The following is a 26365-nucleotide window of genomic DNA, read 5'->3' as shown; positions in this document are numbered from 1 at the left end:
TGTTTTTATTTAATTTCTGAGATTTTATTCATAACAGTCTACACAAAATCAAACTTTCTACAAGTTTTGTCTAAAAATTTTATATGTTTATTACTGATTTAATGAAGTTATTTTACACAAAACATAAAATGGTGTAATTTTCGTTTCCAATCTTTTGTCTTTCATCCCAGATTTCTCAAAAATTTCTAAAATTACATTTCTGGTAACTATTTTTTTCTATTTTTTAGGTCGGATTTTAAATACAACTACCTAATCTGGGCTAAGAATTAGGCTGGTTTAATTTTACCGAAGGCGCAGAAATCAAAGAGATATTTTCATCACTGGAATATGTCCTGAAAGTTTGTTACATTCATCGTGAATCACTTTATTTTTGAAAAAATAAATAAATAAATACATAATTAATTAATAATAATTTATGGGAATACTCACATCAATAATAAAAACAAAACATGTTTATTAATAAAAATAAACATTTTTCCTTCTTTTTTAAATTAAATAATTATACATCTGATTCCCACACTTTCTAGCAACATAAAATATAAAATAATAAAGAAAAATAAAGGATAAATCCTTGAATCACGGCATGCAGCCTATCGTTAGAAGAACATCTGAAAAAAATATGAACGACTACTAATACAAGGCCAAATAAGTAAATTACATCTCACAATAAAATATTATCTAATGAATTAATACGTGCAACAAGAAAGTTAAAAGTCTTAACAAACAACAACGCCGAGTTGATAGTTACATTCATTAAAATCATCGTGAAGAAAAAAGTTAACATCAGAAATACGAATACGAGTAAAAAAAATAGACATTAAAAATAAAAAGTAATCGGTACAATTAATTAAAATTATAAAAATATATTTACAATACTTAAATTTAATTTCTACTGATATCTATTTTTATTATTCGCGTAACTACTTACAGTACATTCTCATTATTACGCCGGTAAGGTATGTTACGTACGCCAAAGTATATTTCAGCAATGAGTTTCTTATTTTACAAAAACTAATCGTACAAAACATTTTGAAAAACAGAGTTTTCTGTGATATATTAAAAACTGAAATTTCCAAAAAGCCATATGTATTAGTATTAACAAAACGAAACATTATAATTAATAATTATTTAAAACTATTCATTAGAAAATTACCCTTTAATCTCTTTATAAGTGATTTTTTTGTTTTATTTCAATAAAAGCTTCATTGAAGATAACAAATATGTTAGATACCATTTATTTTAGCAGGTAATTTAAAAAAAAAATAGCTGTTACGATTTTATACACACACAAAGGCCAAGCTATAATTAATTGGAAGCAATGTAGTGTGTTAATACTATGTTGGGGTAATGCATTTGCTATTAATATTTTACTAGAGCTTTCTTCGTAGTCATAGCGTTACTAACGGACAAGTATGCTACTGAATATGACTATTTTTTATAATTAAAATAATACGCAGTCGTACGATTCCCCTGTCCACTTTCCGTTTCATATCGCAACTTTTCTTGAACTTGAGCTTGGAGTCGGGAAGTTTACGTACTCTACTCAGTGAAGGTAGTGGGTATAATGCACAATTTCCTAAAGAGACATATATTTGTGGTGAATACAATCTAAGTTTTTCTTATGGCTATGTTGAATGTTAAAGATCTGATCTAGTAGTTCCAGAAAACAAAATCGGTATGTCTGAAAATATTGATACAATATACTTCCAATCCCAAATGAAGGTGTTATCTGTAGGATTAAATATCACCTGCGTTTTAATTGGCATAACATTCTGATACGCAACAATATATTCCGATCAATAAAAGAATGTCCTATGATGTAGAATTCATCCCTCACCTTTCCATGTAAACATGGATAACTTGTTATTCTTGGAAATATTATACCATTTTCGGAAGCGACTAGTGTCTTATGTCAAGTGTCAGCAACCATTTCGATCATGGAACATATAACGTAGTTTGTAAGAGAAATGATACTTTCTAAGCTAAAATTTTCTGAAGCAGATAATTTACATTACATTCATTTCAAAAAATTAACAAAATATATATATGTATGTACATTATATATTCATATAATATAAATATGTTATAGGCGAATTGAAATCAGGCTTATTGCAATGCGCCCGGCTTATTGGAAATTATAAATATAATCTAACCAAAGTTAATCGACGCTCACTTCGCTCACTATGAAGATTAGCGAGCGAAGCGAGAGTAGGTTAAGTTTGGTTAGATTATATTTATAATTATAAACAATAATGCAAACATATTATAATTAATTTTCCAATTAACCGGGCGCATTGCAATAAGCCTCATTTTTTTTTTCAATTTGTCTAAGACATATACATAAAAACAACAAAAATAAACACCCACAAAAAAAAATCTATTACTTACTTTATCAGCTGTTAACCAAAATATGATGGTATTTTCAAATCTAAGAGGACCGCCAAGTAAAGAACCTTGACTTCGTTGTTCATTTAATATATCGCTATGTCTACGTCCTGTAAGCGTCCATACTTCAAGTGACCTATTAAGAGATAAATAAAATATTTAGTTAGGCATTCCAGAAAACAAACAAAATAACTATTCTTTGATTATGAAATAATATTAATTACATTTTAATAACTTATAATATCCTGACTAAATGGATAATACAATTTAATACATATAACTAACTTTCAATCATAAACACAAATGAAATGTGTAATTAAAATATTTCTAATAAGGAAATTAGTTCTTTATGTTATTTGACTGAGGAAAGCGATATCTGGATGTCAAAGTTTGCCATCTTAGAATTCAATTAGCATGGTTTGTCTGAGTTTGACTAACTAAGTTTACGAAATAACTGAAAACTATACTGTTGGTCCTTAATAAGATTGCATTACCCCAACATAGTATTAACACACTACATTGCTTCCAATTAATTATAGCTTGGCCTCTGTGTGTGTGTGTGTGTGTGTGTGTGTGTGTGTGTGTGTGTGTGTGTGTGTGTGTGTGTGTGTGTGTGTGTGTGTGTGTGTGTGTGTGTGTGTGTGTGTGTGTGTGTGTGTGTGTGTGGGCGCACATGTCTGTATAAAATCGTAACAGATATTTTTTTTTTAAATTACTAATTAAAATAAATTGTATCTAACATATTTGTTATCTTAAATGAAGCTTTCATGTAAAAATCAGTTCTGTTTTTTCATTAATCGATTTTGAAGAAGTGAACAATATTTTTTTTAAATTAACATTACAGGAATATTTTTCAACCTTAGAAATCTGCACTAAGAATTAACAGAAAATTGGTATATGACTTACGTACCCATGTACAAAAATATTGACGCAAAATCTTTACGAATTCTAGTTTTAGCCGACATATTTGCCACAATAAATATTTAAAACAATGTTTGTTTCAGAAATTTTCAGGATTATGGATAAAAAAGTATCCAATTATTACAAGGAAATTGGATGTAATATAATTATCTGAGGATAATGAATTTACTGTTTTTGTTCCTAGTTGACGCCCTTGGTAAATCCACTTTTTCCTTCCAGCCTTATGACAAAGCATTTCAGGTATGTATCTGATTAAAGATTGAGGAATCTATCTAACTGAATTTCTAAAAATTTTTAGGAAGAATGAATTACAGGTAAAAAGATGTTTATAATTGTGACCAGTAGGTTAGATAAGGTAGGGGTACATGGGTACAGCTGAAATTGTCCCATATGGAAGCGACTCTTTTCACAAATTATAGATATTACAGTATTAGTCGATTATGCAGAAAATAAAGATGATTAAATTGACTAAAAAAGGTTGTGTTTAAATTTCTGTCAGTCAATTATAACGGTGGAAAATCGTTAATGTTTATTTAAGTATTTAATTGACTAAAAAAGGTTGTGTTTAAATTTCTGTCAGTCAATTATAACGGTGGAAAATCGTTAATGTTTATTTAAGTATTTAATTGACTAAAAAAGGTTGTGTTTAAATTTCTGTCAGTCAGTTATAACGGTGGAAAATCATTAATGTTTATTTAAGTATTTATAACTTAATGTTGGACAATTCACACTTTGTAGTTCAAATAACTTTTAGTTAGTACTTAGAACATTGTTATTATGAATATAATTCATCGAATTAGATTAACGGTTATAGAAAATATACAGTATATAAAAAATAGTAAGCTTAGTTACATTTAATCTAGAAGGCAAAGGATGCTATAATTCTCTAATTTTATTACATTCAATAATAATTTTTCAATGATTGAGAGAAGCAAAATATCTCAAAACACATTTTTATGATTAAAACTGAACGGAGAAGAACGGAATAAAATGGAATTATTCCCTACCTAAAGAAGAAATTAATTTTATAGGAAATGAAAACCGGTAACACTTAATCGAGTTAAAACTTTCAGTACGATGGACAAGTTTATTCCTAGAAGTAATTAGAGAATATATTACTGAGTACATAAAGTTAGTAGCAATAAAATTTGCATGAATTCCAAAATTCAGCGAAAAAATTATATTACTGGGTATGAAAATAATCAATCATTAATAATAAATATTAAAAATATTTTATTTAAATAAATAAAATTATAATTGGATTATGGTAACAAAAATGGGAAAATACAAGGGATATTTCTAAAGTAAAGACCGCTGGGAAATTTCTCTCCTTAAGGTTGGCGAACATGGTCGTTCATGTCCACGCTAATAATGTACATACTGCATTGTTTCTGAAAGTTGTCCCGTTGTAGTATCTTTGATTGACTCACCGGGTTCGTCTAGTGATGAACGCGTCTTCCCAAACCAGCTGATTTGGAAGTCGAGAGTTCCAACGTTCAAGTCCTAGTAAAGCCAGTTATTTTTACATGGATTTGAATACTAGATCGTGGATACCGGTGTTCTTTGGTGGTTGGGTTTCAATTAAACATAAATCTCAGGAATGGTCGAACTGAGACTGTACAAGACTACACTTCATTTACATATCATACATATCATTCTCATTCATCCTCTGAATATTTTATCTTTTCTTTCTTTTTCCTGTTTAGCCTCCGGTAACTACCGTTTAGATAATTCTTCAGAGGATGATTGAGGATGATATGTATGAGACATTCTCAGTTCGACCATTCCTGAGATATGTGGTTAATTGAAACCCAACCACCAAAGAACACCACGCTCTAGTATTCACGCTCTAGAGGTATCCACGCTCTAGTATTCAAATCCATGTAAAATATCTGGCTTTACTAGGACTTGAACGCTGTAACTCTCGACTTCCAAATCAGCTGATTTGGGAAGACGCGTTAACCACTAAACCAACCCGGTGGGTTGAAGTATTTTATCTGAACTGTAATTACCGGACGCTAAACAGGACAAAGAAAGAAGTAGCTTTGATTACGTATGAGTTATTACGTTATAAAGTTAACAGGAAAATCTATGTTGCCGCTGACTAAAATACGTGGAGTCATACATTTTTTAAACCATCAAAAGGTTAAGCCGGCTGAAATTCATAGGCCGTTGGTTGCTGTGTACGGTGATAATGTAATGAATTAAAAGAAACGTCCAAAAATGGTGTGAATGATTTAGAAATAACAGACTTAATATGCACGTCCAAGAACGTTCGGGGAGGCCCTCGACAATCACTGAGGACTTGAAACGCGTCGATGATGAAATCAGAAAAGATCGTCGCTCAACGATTTCCAATCTAGCCCTTTTTTTCCTGATGTTTCAAGGAGCTGTTATCGGTTTGTTTATGACCATTTAGGGGTCAGAAAAAGGTTTGTGCACGTTGGGTGCCGCACGTCTTAACGGAACGTCACAAAAAATCCGAATGGGATTTGCATTGGAATTTTTGATGCGCTACACATAAAAAGGTGATGAGTTCCTTAATTCAATTTTTACCGACGATGAAGGACGGATTTCGTATTACACGCCAGAGAGAAAACGGCAGTCATGTGAATCACGTCATCACCCTCAATCACCAACCACACCAACAAAGGTCAAGCCACAGCCATTTGTACGCAAACTGATGGTCACAATCTTTTGGGATGGGTTTGGCACACTGCCAATTGATTTCATGCCTCGTGGAACGACTATAAATGCAGAAGCCTACTGCGAAACTCTACATAAGTTATGGCGCGCCAATCAAAATCAGCGACATGGGCGGCTGACCGACGGCGTCGTCCTACTGCACGATAATGCACGTTCACATTTGCGGGTCCGGCACGTAATTTACTGAGAACATCTGGATAGGAATTTTACGGTCACCCACCATATAGTCCGGATTTAGGGAATTTTTGAGTGGTAAGCAATTCACGGGTGATGATGAACTTAAAAATGCTGTTAATCAGTGGGTAATTGGACTGCCGGCAAAAGAATACGACGAGGGTATGACACCGGTGTATCGCAACAATAAATGTCTTAATTTATGTGGCGATTATATAGAGAAGTAGTATAAGGTATGTAAATTAAGAGAAATAAAATATATTTATAAAGTTTTTAAAATAACATTTTTTACACTGAAAAGGTCTTTACTTTAGTTACAACCTCTCGTAGATAAATGATATAGGCAATAATCTATGAACAGAAAACAAAATTTAAACAGGAGGAAAATTATTTCAAGCGTTTAATGGTTGTAGAGAACTTATAACGCGATTGAAATGAAATTCATTCACGCAATTGGTAACAGGAACAGTTCCTCTTATGTACGAGAGAAACAAATTTAAATAGAACAAAAGGGCTATATATATATATATGCATTTCTTTTATTACGGTCTCATAACTGAGATCAACACATACGAATTTCTTAATAATAAAATACAAAAAACCTAATTGAATGACATTATCATAAAAAAAAACCAATAAATACTTTTAAATTTTACTATAAGTACATTACATCACACTTTAAAAATAGAATAATGAACTAATTATAATAATAAAAATGCTTAAGTTAAGCTTCAAAAATAATTACACGTACTTAAGCTAATGTTCGTGAAACGAATTAGTAACTTCAAACATTATCCACCACTGCAAATAATTAAAAAAGATAAAAATAATCCTTTAACACCGATTGATAGGTTACTTACATATATGATGATGGCAACCCTAAAACATTAGATTGTTTATAAAGAAATATATTACAGCTTAAGAGTTCTTTATTAACAAAAAAGGGAATCCGTGAGTTAACGTGGACTGCTCAATCTAATTCGAAATAAAAAATATAAAATAATTTTAAAACGTTGAATCCTAATCTGTAAATAAAGATCAAATAGTAGAAAAACTCAACGGCCTACAACTCGATTTTTTTTATAAATTAATAGTGTAAACGTACTGTACACATCACTTGTGTTTTTTTACTCAACCGATCATACTTTTTACTTCCTTGTACGAAGTAAAGCAAGTATTGTGATGCCGAAAAATTTTGGTTTTTAGATTTCAAAGGAAGTATCCATTTTGACCATCCATGAATCCATTTTGATAGTTTCGCCGTGACGTCTATACGTACGTATGTATCTCGCATAACTAAAAAAGGATTAGCCGTAGGATGTCGAAATGTTGGATTTAGGATTATTGTAACATCCAGTTGTGCACCTCCCCTTTAGATTGCAATTGACTGCCGAAAATAACCAAAAAAAACCCAAAATCCAAAGCATTTGAATCTTGGACTTTTTCGTAACTACAGTAATAAGCCCTCGTTGAGAACTTTTCAACAAAATACTATAAGTGGTACTTATTTTCATTGGTTCAAGAGTTATAGCCAAATAAAGCTTTAGTTAATGAAATATTTGAATCTTACAAGGGGAAGGCACATCGATTCGAATCAGCTTCATCTCCTTTTTTATTTTTTAATTTAAATGTATTAATTTATTAATAATTATTAACCTCTGATTGTAAAGGAAAAAATTACGATGAAGAATAATTTTTAAAAAATCAGAAGTTATTAATGAAATAAATTTATGTACTTTTCATTTTTTTTTTTAAATGTGTATATGTAATTTGATAGGCGTACAAGGAAGTCAAGTAGTGTCCTCATCAGATTTTTTTTAACTAATGTATTAAATAGGATTCTATTTTCTTGGTATATTTTTTTGTTACTTTTACCTACATATACATACCTACATACATAAAATTTTATTTCGATAATAACTTCTGATATCACTGATAAACATAATTTTTGTTTCCTAACATGTGATACATTATTTTAATCTGTTGTTTTTTGATGCTGAAAACGGATATGAACTCAGAATCTTTCTATTATCCAACAATTTTGAAAAGTTTTTCAATTTTAATTAAAGGATTTTTTTTCATTTTTACGTATAGTTAGTATTTTACGCTCCAATAGTATTTTGTTAGCTCATTTTTTATTGTTTAACTTAGTTAACATAATTTGTAAGCTATAAATAAACAACACTAGACAAAGAATTAAATCATATCATAGTCACATATTATGGCATCATATCTAATACTAAAGAGTGAGCTTTCACGGAAAAGATTAATCATGTCTGGGCAAATTAAAATATGTAGCTGAAAACACAGCTATGTTGTTTGTATTAAGCACTGTTTAGGAATGAATTAATTTTGTTCAGTCTTATTCTTGTCAAGTTTGTTAACAGTGCAGTGTCATAATGCCTCGAAATTGTGTAAATGATGTGGATTCCTTTTATTATGTAAGTGGTGAGTTTACCGTAAAATCAAATAGAAAATACATTACACCTTTAATTAAAAAAGCTTATCATTTGTAATTTCAGTGTAAAATTGGTGATTAGGATAAGACGTGGACTCCTCGTATACTATGTGCTAATTGTTCTGTATATTTAAGAAAATGGCTGAAAGGTACACGGAAGGATTTGCCATTTGGTGTACTTATGGTTTGGCGTGAACCAAAAGATCATGTTGTTTGCTAAACCAGTGTGTCTGGAATTTCTAAAAAATCTAAACATACTGTAAAATATCCTTCATTGCAATCTGCAATCAGGCCTGTACCTCTCAGTGAAATTATTCCAGTTCCTGAGCCACCTGTGAATGTATGTTTCGAAAGCAGCGATGAAGAATTAGGCAGTACTGAAGAAGACAACAATGATTTTGATTTTATCTTCCAATAAGCCACATAGTATATCACAAGATGAATTAAATGACTTGGTTGGAGATTTAAATTTATCAAAAAAACACGCTGTTAGGATTAAGACTGCAAGGTTAGAATTTACTTTAAAAAAATATAAAAATTTTGGGCTTTCGAAGCGGACAAAAAGAAATTGATGAAAATAATTTTGTTTATTGCACAAATATTGATGAACTTATGTTGCACTTAGGACAAGTTCAGAAACCTGAGGACTGGCGTTTTTCCATAGATTCGTCCACGTAGAGCTTAGAAGTGGTTCTACTAGAAAACGGTAACAAATATCCTTCGATACCAATCGCTTATGGTATTAATTTGAAAGAAACGTACGATGTGACCAAAGACGTTCTTGAAATAATAAATTTAAAAAAAATGTAGCTGGAACACTATAGGCTATATGGCTATACTAAATACGTTTGTTTTCTTTGCGAATGGGGCAGCCGAGCTAGGGATAAACATAATGTTATCAATGAGTGGAAGAAACGAGACAAGTTAATTCGAAAAGGGAAAATTATTATTCATGAACCCTTAGCCCAAAAAAATATTTTTACACCCTCTGCATATCAATCTAGGACTAATGAAATATTTTATAAAAGAAATTAAGAACGATAGTCCCGGATTTTTTTATATCAGGCAGAAATTTCCGAATGTAAGTGAAGGAAAAATTAAAGAAGGAATAATTGTCGGTCCAGAAATAAGTGAGTTGGTCAAAGATGATGTATTTAACTCGATGTTAAATAATGTAGAAACTGCAGCTTGGGCTTCATTTAAAGACGTATGCAAACCTTTCCTCGGCAAACAAAAATCCGACAATTACCACCATATTGTTAATCAACTTATTACTTCATACAGAGCTATGGGATGTATTATGTCTTTGAAAATATATTTCCTCCACTATATCTAGATTTTTTCCCGGACAACCTAGGAGACGTGTGAAGAACACGTTGACCGTTTCCACCAACACATTTCGGTGATGGAAAGCCGCGCTATAAAGGAAAATGGAATACTAACACGCTAACCGATTACTGTTGGACATTATTCGGGATGTGCCTGAGGCTATTTATAAATAGAAAAGCATCAGCCAAATCATTCTAATACAGGTGTAGCCATGCAAGATTATAAATTGTACAGATTTCAACTATATTTTACGTTAATTTTTTTTGAAGCGTAATTTATTTAAAACTAAGGGTGATAGAAAAATTGTATTTACAGAACTGTTGTACGCAAAAAAGCAATTCAATAAATGGTATCACACTTAGAGAAACATTAAAAAACTTTTTTTGGCCTATCAGTGTATTTTTTTCAATTTTTTATTTATTGTTGTTGAATTATTATTTATCGTAATTTTTTTATATTCAGAGGTTAATAATTATTTATTAATAAATCAATAAATTTAAATTCAAAAAAAAGAAAATGAAGTGAAATCTGATTAGAACCAGTATGTCTTCCTCTTGTAAGATCCAAATATTTCATTAATTTAAATTTCATCTTTAGCCTTAACTCTGGAACCAATGAAAATATAATTACCAATTTTGATATAGTTGAAAAGCTCTCAATGAGGGCTTATTACTGCACTTAAGAAAAAAGGCCAAAATCCAAGTTCTTTTGGATTTTTGGCTTTTTTTGGACATTTTTGGCTTTGTCGGTTGCAGTCAAAAGGGGAGGTTCACAACTAGATGTTACAACAGTCCTAAATCCAAAATTTCAACATCTTACGAAAACTAGTCAAAATGGATTCAGGAATGGTCAAAATAGATATTTCCGTTGAATCTGTAAACTGAAATTTTTCGCGATCACTACTTCCTTTACTTTGTACAAGGAAGTAAAAATTAATCGTTTCGGGAAAGGAGCATTTTTTAAATTGGATTTTTTTGTTTAACAGCTGAAAAGTTATTTAAGGAAAACTACAGTTTATAAACACTGTACATATACTACTGAAAAAATATTTTTTAATGAAATAAAAATTTGCTGCAGTTTTGAAAATATATATACATTCTACACATTCGAAATAACTTTACAATGATTTTCTTCTATGGAAAACGAAATTTTTAAATTTTATTTTTGTCCATGAACTAAATTAAATTTAGTGATTGTAGGCATAAAACTATATATATATATATATATATATATATATATATATATATATATATATATATATATATATATATTTATTCATTCATTCATTTTTTAATATAAAAATATCTCTAGATTGAACAATTACAACTAAAGGCAATCTTGTATAACAATTTTTTAGGATTACATTCATAACTTTCTAGGAAAATGTATCGGAAATAATTATTTTAAAATAAGTTTTTTTTTACATAATTCTTGTTTTTACTAAATTTTCATTTTTATCTGTGGAAAATTATCATTTTATAAATCTTATGTTTATTTAAAGACTAATTAATCTAATAACTTTTGAAAAATATTTTAAATTCTGTTTTGCTTTCTGGTTCAGTAACAGAATTTACAACTGTCTCACCATAACAATTATTGTTCGTATAAAAAAGTACTGCATCTAAACTGACAAACTACAAATTTTTACATTTATTTTATTAACAATAAACTGATGTTCATATAAAAAGTACTTTTTATTAGATTTAAAGTAGTTACGGATTATTAAAAATTGGCTTTATCTTTGACTAAGGTCATGGTGCGTCTTATTTTTAATAATGATAGAAATAATAAAAATAAATGACTAAGAAATAACAATTAATAAAAATATCAAGAGTTTGACCTTGAATACAGGGAGCTTATGTAAATCATAAAAGTTATTAATAAACTATAAGTTAGATTATTTGAACCATATCTTACCGCTAATAAAAAGATAATTTTGTTTGACTGTATATTATTTACAAGATTTTCGTAAAATTACGGTTATGTTTATAATATATTTTTTCTGAAATGCTTTAGTACGTTCGATTATAACTCGAAAAATACTTAAACTGTTAACAAAGCATAAATAAATACATTATTCATGAAATGATTTAAATCTAATTTATTAAAATAAATTCCTTTTTAACGATAAAAACGATAAGGAAGCAGGACAAGACCTGCCCTAATGATGGCAGAACACTATGAATGATCGCATGAATTTACTATGAAGGTACTCGGTAATTCATTGATGATGCTTTTATCATTTTCACAGATTTCTTAAAAGAATTTTTTTTTTTTTATTTAAGATAAATGTCAATCTTTTTCTTAAAGTAATTAATGTGTACAGTCATCAAGAATCAACATTATAAATAAAATAAGTAATAACTATATTTTTATCTTGATAAAATACTTTAAATTTTCCTCAAAGTTCTTGAAGAGTGTAAACTGAAGAAATAAACTTAATAATAATTTAATGCGTTTTTCAAACCAAAACAAATGTATTATCGATTAAATCAAACAGAAAAATTACACCGGTTCTTATAAGAAATTTATTGAGTAAAAAACAGATAGATCAGAGTTTATTCCTTAATCAAAGGATAATGTTAAAAATTTCCACCATGACCTTATTTATTTATTGTTATCAAAAGAAAAAATTAATAAAATGAATTTTCATTAGTAAAAAGTTATAAATATTATTATAAATTCAATTTTATGAATTTATCAAGGTACTTTACCTTAAAATAAAAAGAGAATTGAATTTAAAAGTAATTTTAAAAAATCTGTTGTTTAATTCTCTGTTAAAGGTTGAAAATATTCCGATTCTGATATTTCCCCTTCACTTAAATAAAGTCTTTATTCTATAAAGGTCTGATGTTGTGTACTATAAGCAAACACCTCTTTAGACATATAAAAATAATACAAACGTATATTCAGGTTTGTTTTATTCTATATTTCAATACGGATGAATAATATTGTTTTATTAATTAACATACATGGACATGTTTGAAACGACAGAAAAATTACCTAATAAATTTTTATTTAAAAAAAAAAATCACGTTGCAACTATTTTGGTTTTTATATTCAAAACAAACGATACAAAACTGGTTGGTATATTCTAATAGTCATAATCTTAAAATAGTGAATATTTTTATTAAAACTTTTACTATTTAACGAAAATTTATTGTAAACATTCAATTTTTTTTAAACTTTCAAACAGGTAGCTTTTTACGATAAATTATTTTACTTTTCGAAATCACGCATATTTAACCACAAATCATAAAAATAATGCATAAAAAGATAATTAATTTTCTAATTAAGGTTAATCATTTAATTTTTGAATGAAAATTTAATTTTACTTTGCCCTTTTATAACAAAAACCAACTAACGTACTTAAACAGAATGAAATATAATTCAAACAGTATAAACGATTCTAATCCTGCCAAAGCGAAGAAAAAACTAACTAAAAAACTAAACTAATGAATGACTGCATATTCATAATAGCATATCTCAGATTACTACGTATTTTCAAGTCGTAGAAAGCGGTTCAACGACCATTTTTTTATAACTTAAGAAGAAACGTACATTAGAATAGTTGCAGGCCTATAAGTAAACCAACCGGGTTTGTTGGTCTAGTGGTGAATGCATCTTCTCCAATCATCTGATTTGGAAGTCGAGACTTCCAGCGTTCAAATCCTAGTAAAGGCAGTTACTTTTATACGGAATTGAATATTAGATAGTGGATACCGGTGTTCTTTGGTGGTTGGGTTTCAATTAAACATACATCTCAGGAATGGTCGAACTGAGACTGTACAAGACTACACTCATACATATCAGGCTCATTCATCCTCTGAAGTAATACCTGAACGGTAATTCCCGGAGGCTAAACAGCAAAAACGAAATGCCTATAAGCAAATTTATAAAATATTTGGATTTTACATCAATCTGGACTTTTATGTAACAACTGAACATAGTTTTATTTTCAGAGTCTGAAACCCTTAAAAAAAAATTAGGGGTCCTCCGAAGTCAAAATTGATTACTCTAATAAGTATCTAATTCTATTGGACATGAAATAACAAAAAAACTTCTGTTAGGTTTAATTTAGGTGAAATTTCTTAAATTAGATTAAATATTACTCTATTATTGAGGTAAATAATCATAAATTTGTCATCAGAAATGGAGCTGACGGGCGTGTTTTAAGATCAATTAATTCTCTTTCATATTTCATGTTTCCAACTCTTCTATTCTTGGCACCCCTATTCAACCACATTTTAATTTAATCCTGAATGATTTTTAATTAAATTTATTTATCTTTCTTAAAAACTCAGGAAAAACTACGAGAATATCAGCTTTTTAACTATTTAGGAGAAGGGAGAATTAATGATTAAATCAGGGAGAACTTTTCCACAGATTGATCACAATCTCTTTTCATTCCATTATGGGTGACTGAAGAAAAAATCTTGTTTATCAAACACATAACTACATAAGAATATTAAAACCATTCCGGTTTACAAACTGAGGATAAACTAATCGTTTATCCTCTTTAATTTAACTCATATAAAATTACACCACGAAAAAGAAATCTATCAAATCAATAGTGAAATCACAATAAAAATCTCATATGCGTACTTCCATAGCGCATAAAATAATTTCAATCTTTAAAAAAAAAAAAAAACAAGAGTGGTGAATTCCTAAGGTAAAAAAATCGTATTGATCAATTTTTATTTTTAAATTTATCGCTTTTAAATTCATTAACTATTACTTAGCTATCTACATTATATTAAATTTGACGATACAACTTTTCACCAGCAGTTAAAAACATCGTTTAAACAAACTATATATATTGTATTTATACAGCAACTCTAATATAATTATATCCAATTTAATTCTTTTAAAAATTCTGCATATAAGATTCTTATAATAATTTTCATTAATAATTATTGTTTTTCTACCTTTTTTAATAAATATAAATGTAATTTTTGAGGAAAAATGTTGAACACTTTTTTAATATTTTTTTTTTAAAAGTGAAAATAAATTTTTAAACAAATTCATGTTACAAAGTAATTTAATGAATCATCCAGTAATATTTAATGAATACAACTTGGTTCGTGTTAGAGGATTCACGTGTTATGCAGTTCTAAAATTACTATCATACAACGTAAATTAATAGTATCATGTGATACACGAATATATGCATCTTACTCTCACAATATGTAATCATATACGTATTACGAGCATAAAAGCTAAACATTGCACGTAATATAAAAAAATAAAAATTTTAAATAAATTTCGCATTTATTTCAATATTAACTTTATTTTTAAAAAAACCAAAAAAAAAAAAAACATTAAAATAAAAAGAAAACAATTCACATATATTTTCTAAAAAAGAGTTACTCAGTTCAACTTTCTTTAATAGTTAAAATTTTTATTCTTCATTAAATTGACTGTTTTTCACAATTAGTTTATTTATTTTATAAAATTTTCGTTGCTGGAACCGCAGTAATTTTTTTTTTAGATAAATTAAATGAGTAATATTTTAAAAAGAAAAATTTTATGTAATCTTCTACATGATTTAAAAATTTGTATAATATTTATTTTTTTCAACTTTTAACAGATTTTTTTATATTTTTGGTATAACGATATAACCCCGATGTCAGTTTGATATTCAAACTATTTTTCCGAAAAAATTGAAGAAATTTTAAAGAAAACAATAATACAATTCCCGGATTCTAGAGAACTTAGTTAATGTTCAATAGAAGCTTCTTTACGTTATTTCGTAATGTTCCTTTTTCTTATAAAATTACAAACCGGAGAAACAAGGTTTCTCCGATTTGTACTTTTTGTAAAAGATTTATTCTTCCGTATGAGTACTGTTTTTTTTTTCTATAGGGGCATCCTCATTAGAAAAAAAAATTAAATATAATAAATTTAAAAAAAAAATTAAAGAAAAAATAAATAAATTTTTAATTCTTCTTTAAATTTCGAATTTTTGAAGTCGTCATTAAATTAAGAATTAAGTGTTTGTAGCTTATTTTTATTTTGGCGTCGTTTTTCAAAAAGTCTAAATTTAAAGAAATAATTAAAAAAGTTTTGATCCTAGAAGAGACTTAACCAATTACCCGTTAACTGTACTAATTCATATCCCTCTTAAGAGAAAAGATCGACATAAATAACTTAGCAAACCTGTGACCGTAAGGAACTACTCAATTTAACTACATAATATTTTTTCGAAAAAGAGAGCACTTTATCTTAAAGTAGAATCTAAATATTGTGTTCATATAACGAAATCTAAGTGGATTACTTTTACCGACCGTAGGAAAAAATTGGATTTGCACATTAAAAAAATGGATATATTTTACGTGCAAATTTCTTCGAAAAATTACTGTAAGAATCAATTAATACAGAAAATTGAATATTCACTGCAACCAAAAATAAATAAACAAATAAATGTTAAGGAAAATAACAAACCTCACATAAACAACAATAATTTTAATTGTAAAGAAAAAATGCTAAGAAGGTTATAGACTGAAGGAGGAATGTAGCCGCCAGACGGTATGATGAGCGTGCCTAAGTGCAATAAAGAGAGCGTGTCCAGTAGTCCACCATGCAGCAAAGTAGAGACAAAGAAAAGGGATAAAAACAACTACGAGTGTGAGCGTCTATGTACATAAGTAGAGGGGGAAGATAAAAGTACCAGGGCGTGTGGCGTGAAGCCAGAGCCGCTGGGCCGGTGATACGGGTGTGAGTATTCCACATCGAAAAAGCAAGCAGGACAAACGACTTGCAGTACACTAGAACACATTCAGTATAAAGAAGTGGCAAAACGATATCAAAAAAACTTCCGTGTGGGCGGTAACTATATCACTAAATAATTCCAACCAAAAAAAAAGCGCTTCAATAAATTTACGTGCCAAATAATAAACGTTAACTAACATTTCTAATGAAACTAATACGATTAGTTTTAAGGAAAAAATAGTTTATAAAAATTAAAATTTAAATCGTTAAGAAACAATAATAATTATTTATCTACTTTTCGTTCAAAAGTAAATTAAAAGATTTTAATACATTTTCATTGTAGTAATAAATTACTAATCTATTATTTTTACTGGTTAAATGTTACTAAGTAGGGTAGTGATTAAAGTTTTGCTTTTCCGTACAGAAGATTGAGAGATCGAAATTTAATAATACTACTTAAATTTTAAGTCTACGGATTCCTCAGTTCTGTCTCCGATCACCGTTTGTTGTTTGGTTCTAATTAAAGATAAATACATATCTGAAATAATTGTTTGTTGTACAGTATTTGAACAACCCTAAAAAAAGGATGATGATATTCCGATATCCGGAAAGAAAATTACGATATTCCGGATGTATGCTTCTGATAAAAAGGTTAATAATCTGTAAAGAACCTAAGATTATTTCTCTAAATGTTTATGATATAAATACATCGTTATGTAATAGATTTTAAAGGGTTAAAAAAGTTTTTTTAAATATTCCAAACAAATGGAAAATAATAGCTAAAAAAAAAAATAAATATTTTCTATTATGTCTCGAAACTGTCCTTACTCTTTTAATATTATATACTCACTAATTACATATTTAATTAATTGTTAAAAACTCTGCTGTTGCAACGAACATTAAGAATCGTTTCCAAGTTTGCTATAAGAAATGTCTACTGACTAATCCAGAATAATGCCCGTTATTTAGAAAATGTTCATCATTCTAAAAAACTAGAAAACGAAAATTTAGTTCGATTTGCCCAGATTAATTTTTTTTTAAAAGAGGGATAGTAAGCTTTGCACATTGTATAAATGGCATTATATTACTAGCTGTAAAAAAAATTGCAAGGTAGCCTTGTATCAGTCGTAAGTAGTGTTCAAATTAGAAATCCGATCAGTAATTCATTTTCTTTGGGCAAGAGGGTGTATCCCTACTGAAATTCATCGTCAGTTTAATGAAGTGTGGAATTTTACACATATGGTAATTCCAAAATGATACTAACTGTTAAAAAATTGCGGCAATGATATTGAGAACGATTATTAACCAACAAATTTAACGACTAATAACAATGTTGAACGCGTTAATTAATTGTTGCTTCCAAATAGGCGAATCGCAGTGAATAAAATTAGGGCTGAATTGAATACTTCGCATCGAAGTGTGCACAATATCATCTTTGAGCGTTTGAAGTACTGAAAAATTTGTGCTCGGCGGGTGTTTCGTTCATTAACAGAAGAAAACGACAGGAAACATTTTCAAACAGATCTCGAATTTTTGGATTGTTATGAAAAGGAAGGTGAGATTTTGAAAAAATCATAAATGAGTCGAGAATTAAGTCAATTTTTCATGTGAAACGAAATACTTTCACTCGAGGAGAAAAATCCTTATTACCCACCTCCCACCTCGGCACCATCTGCTGGAAAGATGACGTTGACCTTTTTTTGGCAAATAAAGGTTAATTTTGACAGTAATTTGTTTTTTTTTTTTAAATAATAAAGCAGATTATTTAAAAATAATCTGCTATTATTAACAGCAGAGCCAAAGGGCTCTGTTGTTAATATGATTCCTTATTAACAGCAGAGCCAAAGAGCTCTGCTCTTTGCTCAGAATCATATTCTGAAATCTTCAATGGGCTGAGAAAAGCGATTAAACGTCGCAAACTGGAAAATTCATAAAGGCATTTTGTTTCTGCATAAGAATGAAATATCTCATCCGATATGTCTCTCGAAATATAACCAGAAAAAAAATCAACTCCGTCTTAGTCTAACCTTCTGAATTAGGCATTCTGAATAATATAACCGATAAAATCTCATCGGTGAATATAGTATTCATGCAGCATACAACTCAGAAAATAGGATTGAAGGTAAAACAATGCTGTAGATCACAAAAATCTAAAGGAGTACTAAACAAAGAATGCATAAATGAGGTGAAAATACTACAATGAGATGAAAATACTTTATTACGCGTAATCACGTCATGATACCTATCCTGAAAGGTAAGTCTTATTTTGATAAATCACTGGATTTATTATACAATCGGAAGCTCGCGTATGCTGCATTAACATCGATAATTGAACATGTAACCTTCTAAGTTTTCCGTACTATTCTGGTCACCAATCGTATTACTTAACCGTAAAGCTACTACAATGCACTAGTATGCAATTACTTACTGTAGTTGTGTTACATAAGAGTATACAACGTGAACGTGATATTAACGTGATAATTAAGCGGACAGGTAAACAGTCATTCATGTAAGAAAAATTCCAACTCCTTATTTTTAATTAATTTATATACTTATTTACTCTAATTTTACTTATACTATTTAACTTTTAAAAGGTAATTTTCATTCATTTACTTTTACTTTTTACCTACATCTGATTTATTTATAATCTATGTTAATTTATTTTATTTTTAGCAAATGTTTAATGTGATAATATTTTTGGTTTTTGTTTATGTCTCAGGAAAAACGCTGTTATAAAAATTCTCATCGATTTTATTATAAATGAGTAAGCTTGGAAAGATCTACAGGAACAAGAAAGAGCATTTTCAAAGAATTTTTAAATTTAACTGGTAGAAGACCGGTTTCAGTTTCAATACTGGGTAAAGAAATTGGCCCAAAAAAAAAATTATTATTCAGAACGTATTATTAAACGCATTATTAAAAATGATTTAAATAATCAATCAAAACAAGTCCAGATATTTTTTAAATATGGTTTTCATAAAATCACTAAAACCGGTATCTGATGTGATGATTTCAGTAGTAATTAAGCGTAAATCAGTCGTCAATAAACAGAATCAATAACGGGCTATTATAAGAGAAGATTCTTCAAATTAAATCTGAAGGCAATACTTTTACAGATTGACTGTCGAGACAAGAGGATGAAATAACTGTTATTATTATATAATCATTAAACAGTTAGATATTAGGGAGTATATTTATCGTTTTTTACAAGTATATTTAATAATTTACTTCTCCTTTTTTTACTCGTACATTAAAAATGTTTTCTTCTTCTTCTTACACACTTCAAGCTATAAATATCCAATTCTGTTCTTACTTTTTCATTCCGTACCCGATCTAATCGTGAGACGCACTTCAGCTTCCTTAGAAATCTCATCTCCGCTACCTATATCTTACTTTCTTGCCTTTTCGTGATAACTCATGATTCGTTTCCATAAAGAAGAACAGGGGTGGTCATGATCTTATAGAATTTAAATTGTGCATCTTTCCTAGATCTGTTATTCAACATCCTGCTTATGGTATCATACACATCTTGGAATTTATTTACTTTCTTCTCTACATCAAAGTTGATATCACATCCCTGACAATTGTAGCGAGACACTTGTTGAAGTACTACATTGTCCATTACTATCTTTGAACGAACCTGACAGTTGCTCCTGAATGCCACAATTTTTGTTTTGTTAATAGAATTTTTAAGATCATAAGTCTTGCATTATTCATTCAGCGTATAAACTAATCTTTGCAAGATCTCCGCTTTTGTATTATCCATGTATCATCTGTAAACAGTAAACCATTCAGGCAGTTGTCCTTAACAAATAAAAATGTTTAAATGCAAAAATAATTGTATTAGCTTTTTTTTTTCTTATCACATCACTGACAATTTGAATTTTTATATATATACTTCCACATCGAGGTAGCTTGGTTTTTATGAAGGTTCCGAGTTCAAATCTCCGTTCGTATACATATTTTTTACACAGTACAAAATTCAATCTTTGATCATTAAAAATAATTGCGATTGGGTAATACCTGTAATTATTAAACGTATAGGATGTATTGTTAGATAATTAAATATTAAAAAAAAAAAAAATGGAAATTATAAACAAGTAGTTCAAAGATGAATTTAACAGCGAAATTATTATACTTATCTATTTATTTTTTTATTAGAGACGTTAAATTCTTCGGTTTTTGACATTATATAAGCAGAATATAAGAGGAAAAGAAAGAAAAATAGGTTTAATTTGTAGAATCCAATGACTAATAAACTTTCTTAACTCTCCCAGTACCTGCGTTTATTAGTACTAAACTCTAGTCACTTCTAATAGTGTTTACACCGCAAATTATTTACCTTCCATTTGATATAATTTTTTAATTTAATATTTTTTAACATCTTGTATGTTATTTATGATATAATATATATTTTACTAGCAGACCCGGCAATGCTTCACTATTGCTAGATTTGAATATATGTTTACAGATTAAATGAACAAACTTGAAAGTTTAATACAACATTAACTGAACATTACGGAACTTCACAAAATTTAACCTTTCACTTTTCCCTATTTCCCCCTTTTCAATTTCCCCTTTTTCTATTTTTCCCCCGCGCGTAAATCGGTCCAGCAGTTTTTTAGTCTACAGCGGACACACATACGAACATTTCTTTTTTACATATATAGAAGAAGAAAGTCTGTTTGTATATTTGTTTGTTTTTTGTAAATATCTCGACACCGGCGCCACCTATCGGGTCTGTTTTTCGAAAAAGTATTACTTTTCACGTAACTAATATATATTCTGAATATAAGCCAAATCGGACCATAAATGCAATTTTTCCAAATATCTCAACCCCAGCCCCATCTACCGAGTCCATTTTTTGCAGAGGTATTTCTTAACATGTAAGTAAGACATATTCTGAATATGAGCTAAATCGGACCACAAATACAATTTTCCGAAAAAATGTCGATCCCAGCGCCACGTAGCGGGTCCAAACTAATTCAGAAACCTTCCCTGGCATGCGTCCAACCATTCCCCAATGTTTAATCGCTATCGGATGAACGGTTTAGGAAGGCATAAGAGACATACAGATAGACAAACATTCGTTTTTATATATATAGATTACTTAAAAATCTTTTGCATACACATCACCATAAATAAAGTTTTAAAATATAAATTTATAACCAAAATCTGATTTAAAATTTCTGAAACATAAAAGGAAAGGTTTTAAACAAGCTTAAACATTTGGACTAAAGTTAACATAATTTAAGTAAAAATTAAAAAAAAAATTATTTAAAGTTTTAAAAAAAATGAAGACGTAAAATTTATATATATATATTTTTTTTTTTTTTTTTTATTCGTAAATTATGTTTTCAGTCTAGGTTTGGAGTAGGAGTTCCATTAAACAAATATTTTTTTTTTTAATAAAACAAATTTTTAAAAAATTTAATTTCGCCACTCCGCCGATCTTCGTGGCGGAGTAGTATGGTCTCGATCTTTCATTCGGAGGTTCCGGGTTCGAATCCCGGTCAGGGTTGATATTTTTCATACGTTACAAATTTCCATTTACATATTCCCGCGTACAAGCTTCTTTATAAGCTTCCGTGGTGAATTAATTCACCACTAAAAAAGAAAAAATACGAAACATTTAAAAAATATTCCATAACAGATACGAGCACAAAAACGGAGAACTAAAATTATGATTTTCAATTTAATTTAAATACTATTTAAAGATCGGATACTAGTTTAGTATCCATTGAAACTGCATTTTAGCAAAATCACAGTTCAACTGAAATAAAATAGTGACAAAAAATTACAAACTACTCTCCTTTGACGAATAAAATATCGGTAAAATAAAATATGCATAGAAAGGTAGATTACTACGCTATAGACCTCCCACGTGTAAACCAGTAACAGTAAGTTCTTATAATAAAAAAGCGATCTAAATTCCCGCCTCCACCTAAGGCCAATCATTGTGTTTTGCATCGTAACATCTATAAACAGTTATTCTTACTTGAGCAACTTCTTTTTTTTTTGGTAAATTTATGACAAGAAATTTCGAATTAAAATGAAAAACAATTTTATATTAATATATTTTAAGTTTTCATAAAAGTTTATTGTACGTATAAGGTTAATGAACAATGCCTTTATCAACCGTGAAATTTATTTTATTACACTTACTATTGTTTGAAAGATTTTATAAAATTTGTTTCATTCTAAGATTAATTAAACATATAAAAGCTATTTGATTCCATGAATATATTCAAAATACTGCACTAACTGGAATGGAACAAAATAATAATAATAATATTCAGTGTGGTCTGTATACATTGCTTAAGAAAAAAACATATTTCTAATAGACAACAATGTAATATAATTACTGAGTTTAACAGTATGATAATATCTAGTAAACTAAATGTTTTAACAGAATTATTATTTGATAAGCAACAGGAAATGAATAATAAATCAAAAACAAATCTGTTTGCCTGTCTTAATATATTTTAATTATCTAATAATAAGACGCTAATTTAAAAACTATAAAAAAGTTAATAAATAAATAAATAAATATATATATGGCACTTAATCTTCTGGAACGATAAAAGGCACAATATAATTATAAGGCTCTTCGTAACCTCTAATTCAGTTCTAATCACGAGGAATTATCGCAACCTAACTTTAACTTATGCATGATGGACAAACGAAACTAATAACTAATCTAGGGGAGTAATCGGCAACGAGACTCCCTTACTGTATCACCCAAAATGAGCAGTGCAACTGAGCCATCGGATTCTAGAGAGTTCGGAACCACATGTAAGTATCGGAGTTCTTCCTGGAACTTTTTCCTGGAACTAGAAAAATCCGACCCAAGAAAAAACATCTACTTGAAACATTTAACGTACACTCATACAAACTTAAACAACTAGCAGATACACTAGACGAATGTTACATCAACATCCTCGCACAGCAAGAAACAAGATTTAGAGACGAACTATCCATGGGTACTGGGAACTACATAATCTGCAAAGGAAGACCAGCCATCAAGAGCAGTAACGGAGTAAATGACCTAGGAACAACATTCATAGTAAAGAAGAAGCTATCATCGAATTCTCATCGTCCTCGGAAAGAAAAACAACCATATCGTTCAAATCGGGAAATAAAGCTTACACTATGATAAACTCACACGTCCTAATAAACAAAAAATTTCCCGTAAAAGTAGAGAAAAATTGAGAATTCCTAAAAGAAATAACAACGAAAATCTTCCAACACTATGTCAAAATTCTAGTTGCGATTTTAACGCCTAAATCTGCGAGAAAAAGAAACACAGGAAAACTGTGAGAGAATACCCTGCCTACAAGAGAACAAATAGAAACGGAGAACCACAAGAAAACAGAAAGGCGAATACTCAGGAAAATATTAGCACCAAGGAAAACAGAAGACGGAACCTGGAAAATACAGACGAGTGAGAGCCTCCACAAACACACAAGAGACCTTCACAAGCGCCATGCGGAAAAGACGCGCGAATTTCTAAGTACAACTTAAGAGAATGGACAATAACAGATTGATCAAAAGTATCTTCAACCACCTTATACAGATGAAATCAAGAATCAACTGGGTTAAAGAAACGCAAAAGGGCTTGGAGGAAATGAAGATACCATACAAGACAGAGATGAATTCTGGAAAATAATCGAGAGATTTAAGAACGTCAAAGATAAAGATCACAAACTAAGGACATCCAAGAATCGAACTGACGAACAGAAGAGAAATCATAGTGAAAAGATGAAAAAGGTATGGGAAGCAAAGAAGAACAAACTGAGCATCAAGCAAGAGTTCTCCGCGATCTAAAGAAGACAAAAACGAATATGAATGAATAAGCTGTACTTTGTTTTTGTTTTTTTATTTAAATTTATTAATTCTTATGCAATTTTTTTGAGCACTTTTAGTAATATATGTAATACACATTTTACGTTAGTAGATAATACAAAAAATTCCATTCTAACAGTAGATTTTTGTATGTTTTAGTGACAAAGGTCACATCTATCTGAAAATATAATTTTCCCTAAAAAAAATCCGTTAGTAAAAGCAGAGATCTCCGCGAACTTACTAATCGGAAGTAAAAAAAAAACAAAAAAAAAACAAAAAAAACCGATAAACAGTAAATATATGTCTGTTGAGTTACTTTCTTTGTGAGTAATGATGATTTATGTAGACAATCGTGGTGATGAGCATATGAAGATAATACTATGTACATCACCGTTTTTAAGACTGAATATTAATTGAAATAATAAAAATATTTACAGAAGATCCAATCCAATTAATGCGGAAGATTTTAAAACAATTTACAATTATAAAATAAAATAAAAAATTTATTTTTTACTTTTACAAAATTATAAGATTTTAAAATTTGTGGAAAATTAAACTAAAAAATAATAATTTATGAAAAATTTTAATTTTGTAGATCTATAGCTATAATTTGTAATGCAATATATATATATTATTTAAAAATTCTATTACTGTAAAATTGGTATAATCATTTACACTTCATCTATCAAAAAAGATAAACAAACACAAGAAATCGTAAAATATCATCAAACTTTGTCTACTTCAAAAAATAATAATGCATTCCACTGAAATAACGTTTATTAATTTTGAACAAATAAAATTAATCTATCTGCTATTTAGAGTTACACTAACATAACGAGCACCTAACAACGAGATTGAAGTCATAAGCAAACTTGCTTATAGATTTTTCTAATATAAAATTTATCTACATTTCATATTAAGCGATAAGGATTTTTTTTCACTATTAAATAGAGAATGTTTAATACATTGTTTCCCACAAAACTGTAATTTGTTGCTTTACACCATCCTTCAGAGTTCATTTTGACTTATGTAAATTATATACAATAATCAAACATGTACAAATATTAATAATCAAAACCGATTTCTCTGATAGTACTGAATTTCATAATACATTGATAAAGGAATGAAAGCGTCATTTGTAGGACTGAATATTAGCTGCGTTTTAATGGGGTTGACATAATGACATATGTAACATAAATAAAATTATGTTTTTGCTTTTTTGTTGGATTGATGGGGCTCATTCAAGCAAAGAAAAAATACCTCATTCCTCAATTAAAATACAGCGGAATATACAAAGTATCACAAATTAATTTACTTTCAGTAGTAAATATAGAGAAAGAATCATTTATTTTCAGTAGCACCGTAAGATTAAAAGTACTTCCAAGTAACTTTTTTTCTATTCTTTTTTTTTTTTGCTTGTTATCGCCATAAAAACTTGAAGCTTGTACATGAAATATGTAAATGGAACTTTGTAGGATATTAAAAAATGTCATGCCAGACAGGGATTCGAACTCGGGACCTCCGGATGAAAGGCCGAGACGCTGTCAAACCGCCACGGCAAACTCTACTAATTTTGATTATCAGAAAGTAAAGGGTTCGAAGAAAAACTGAATACCATTTAAAAGTATACGGTAAAAGAAACTATATTTCTTACCTAGATATGGTTAATATAAAGAAAATAAAAATAAATGAAATACATTTTTGCACGTTAATTTTTTTATACAACAAATAATCTTAATTTTAAACACTTAAAAAAATAAATGAAGCATTTATAGTAAAAAATACCTACACACGTTAATAAACTAATATTAAATTTTAATTACAAACTAATTAATT

The 26365-nt window shown here is 29.0% G+C and overlaps 1 protein-coding gene and 1 long non-coding RNA gene across 2 annotated transcripts in view; one reads left to right on the top strand and one right to left on the bottom strand.

Moving 5' to 3' along the window:
• The window catches only part of LOC142326246 (tRNA dimethylallyltransferase), a 272507-nt gene that overhangs the window by 110876 nt on the left and 135266 nt on the right, over positions 1-26365 (bottom strand). Inside the window, exon 2 of the mRNA XM_075368557.1 lies at positions 2389-2521. Coding sequence (XP_075224672.1) covers positions 2389-2521 — 133 coding nt within the window. The remainder of the gene's footprint in view (positions 1-2388; positions 2522-26365) is intronic.
• Positions 1-26365, top strand: part of LOC142326249 (uncharacterized) — a 65571-nt gene that overhangs the window by 29457 nt on the left and 9749 nt on the right. The window lies entirely within an intron of this gene.

Source organism: Lycorma delicatula, chromosome 6, assembly GCF_047948215.1.
Source record: "Lycorma delicatula isolate Av1 chromosome 6, ASM4794821v1, whole genome shotgun sequence".
Lineage (NCBI taxonomy): Eukaryota > Metazoa > Arthropoda > Insecta > Hemiptera > Fulgoridae > Lycorma > Lycorma delicatula.
This window is presented reverse-complemented; position numbering and strand designations above follow the sequence as displayed.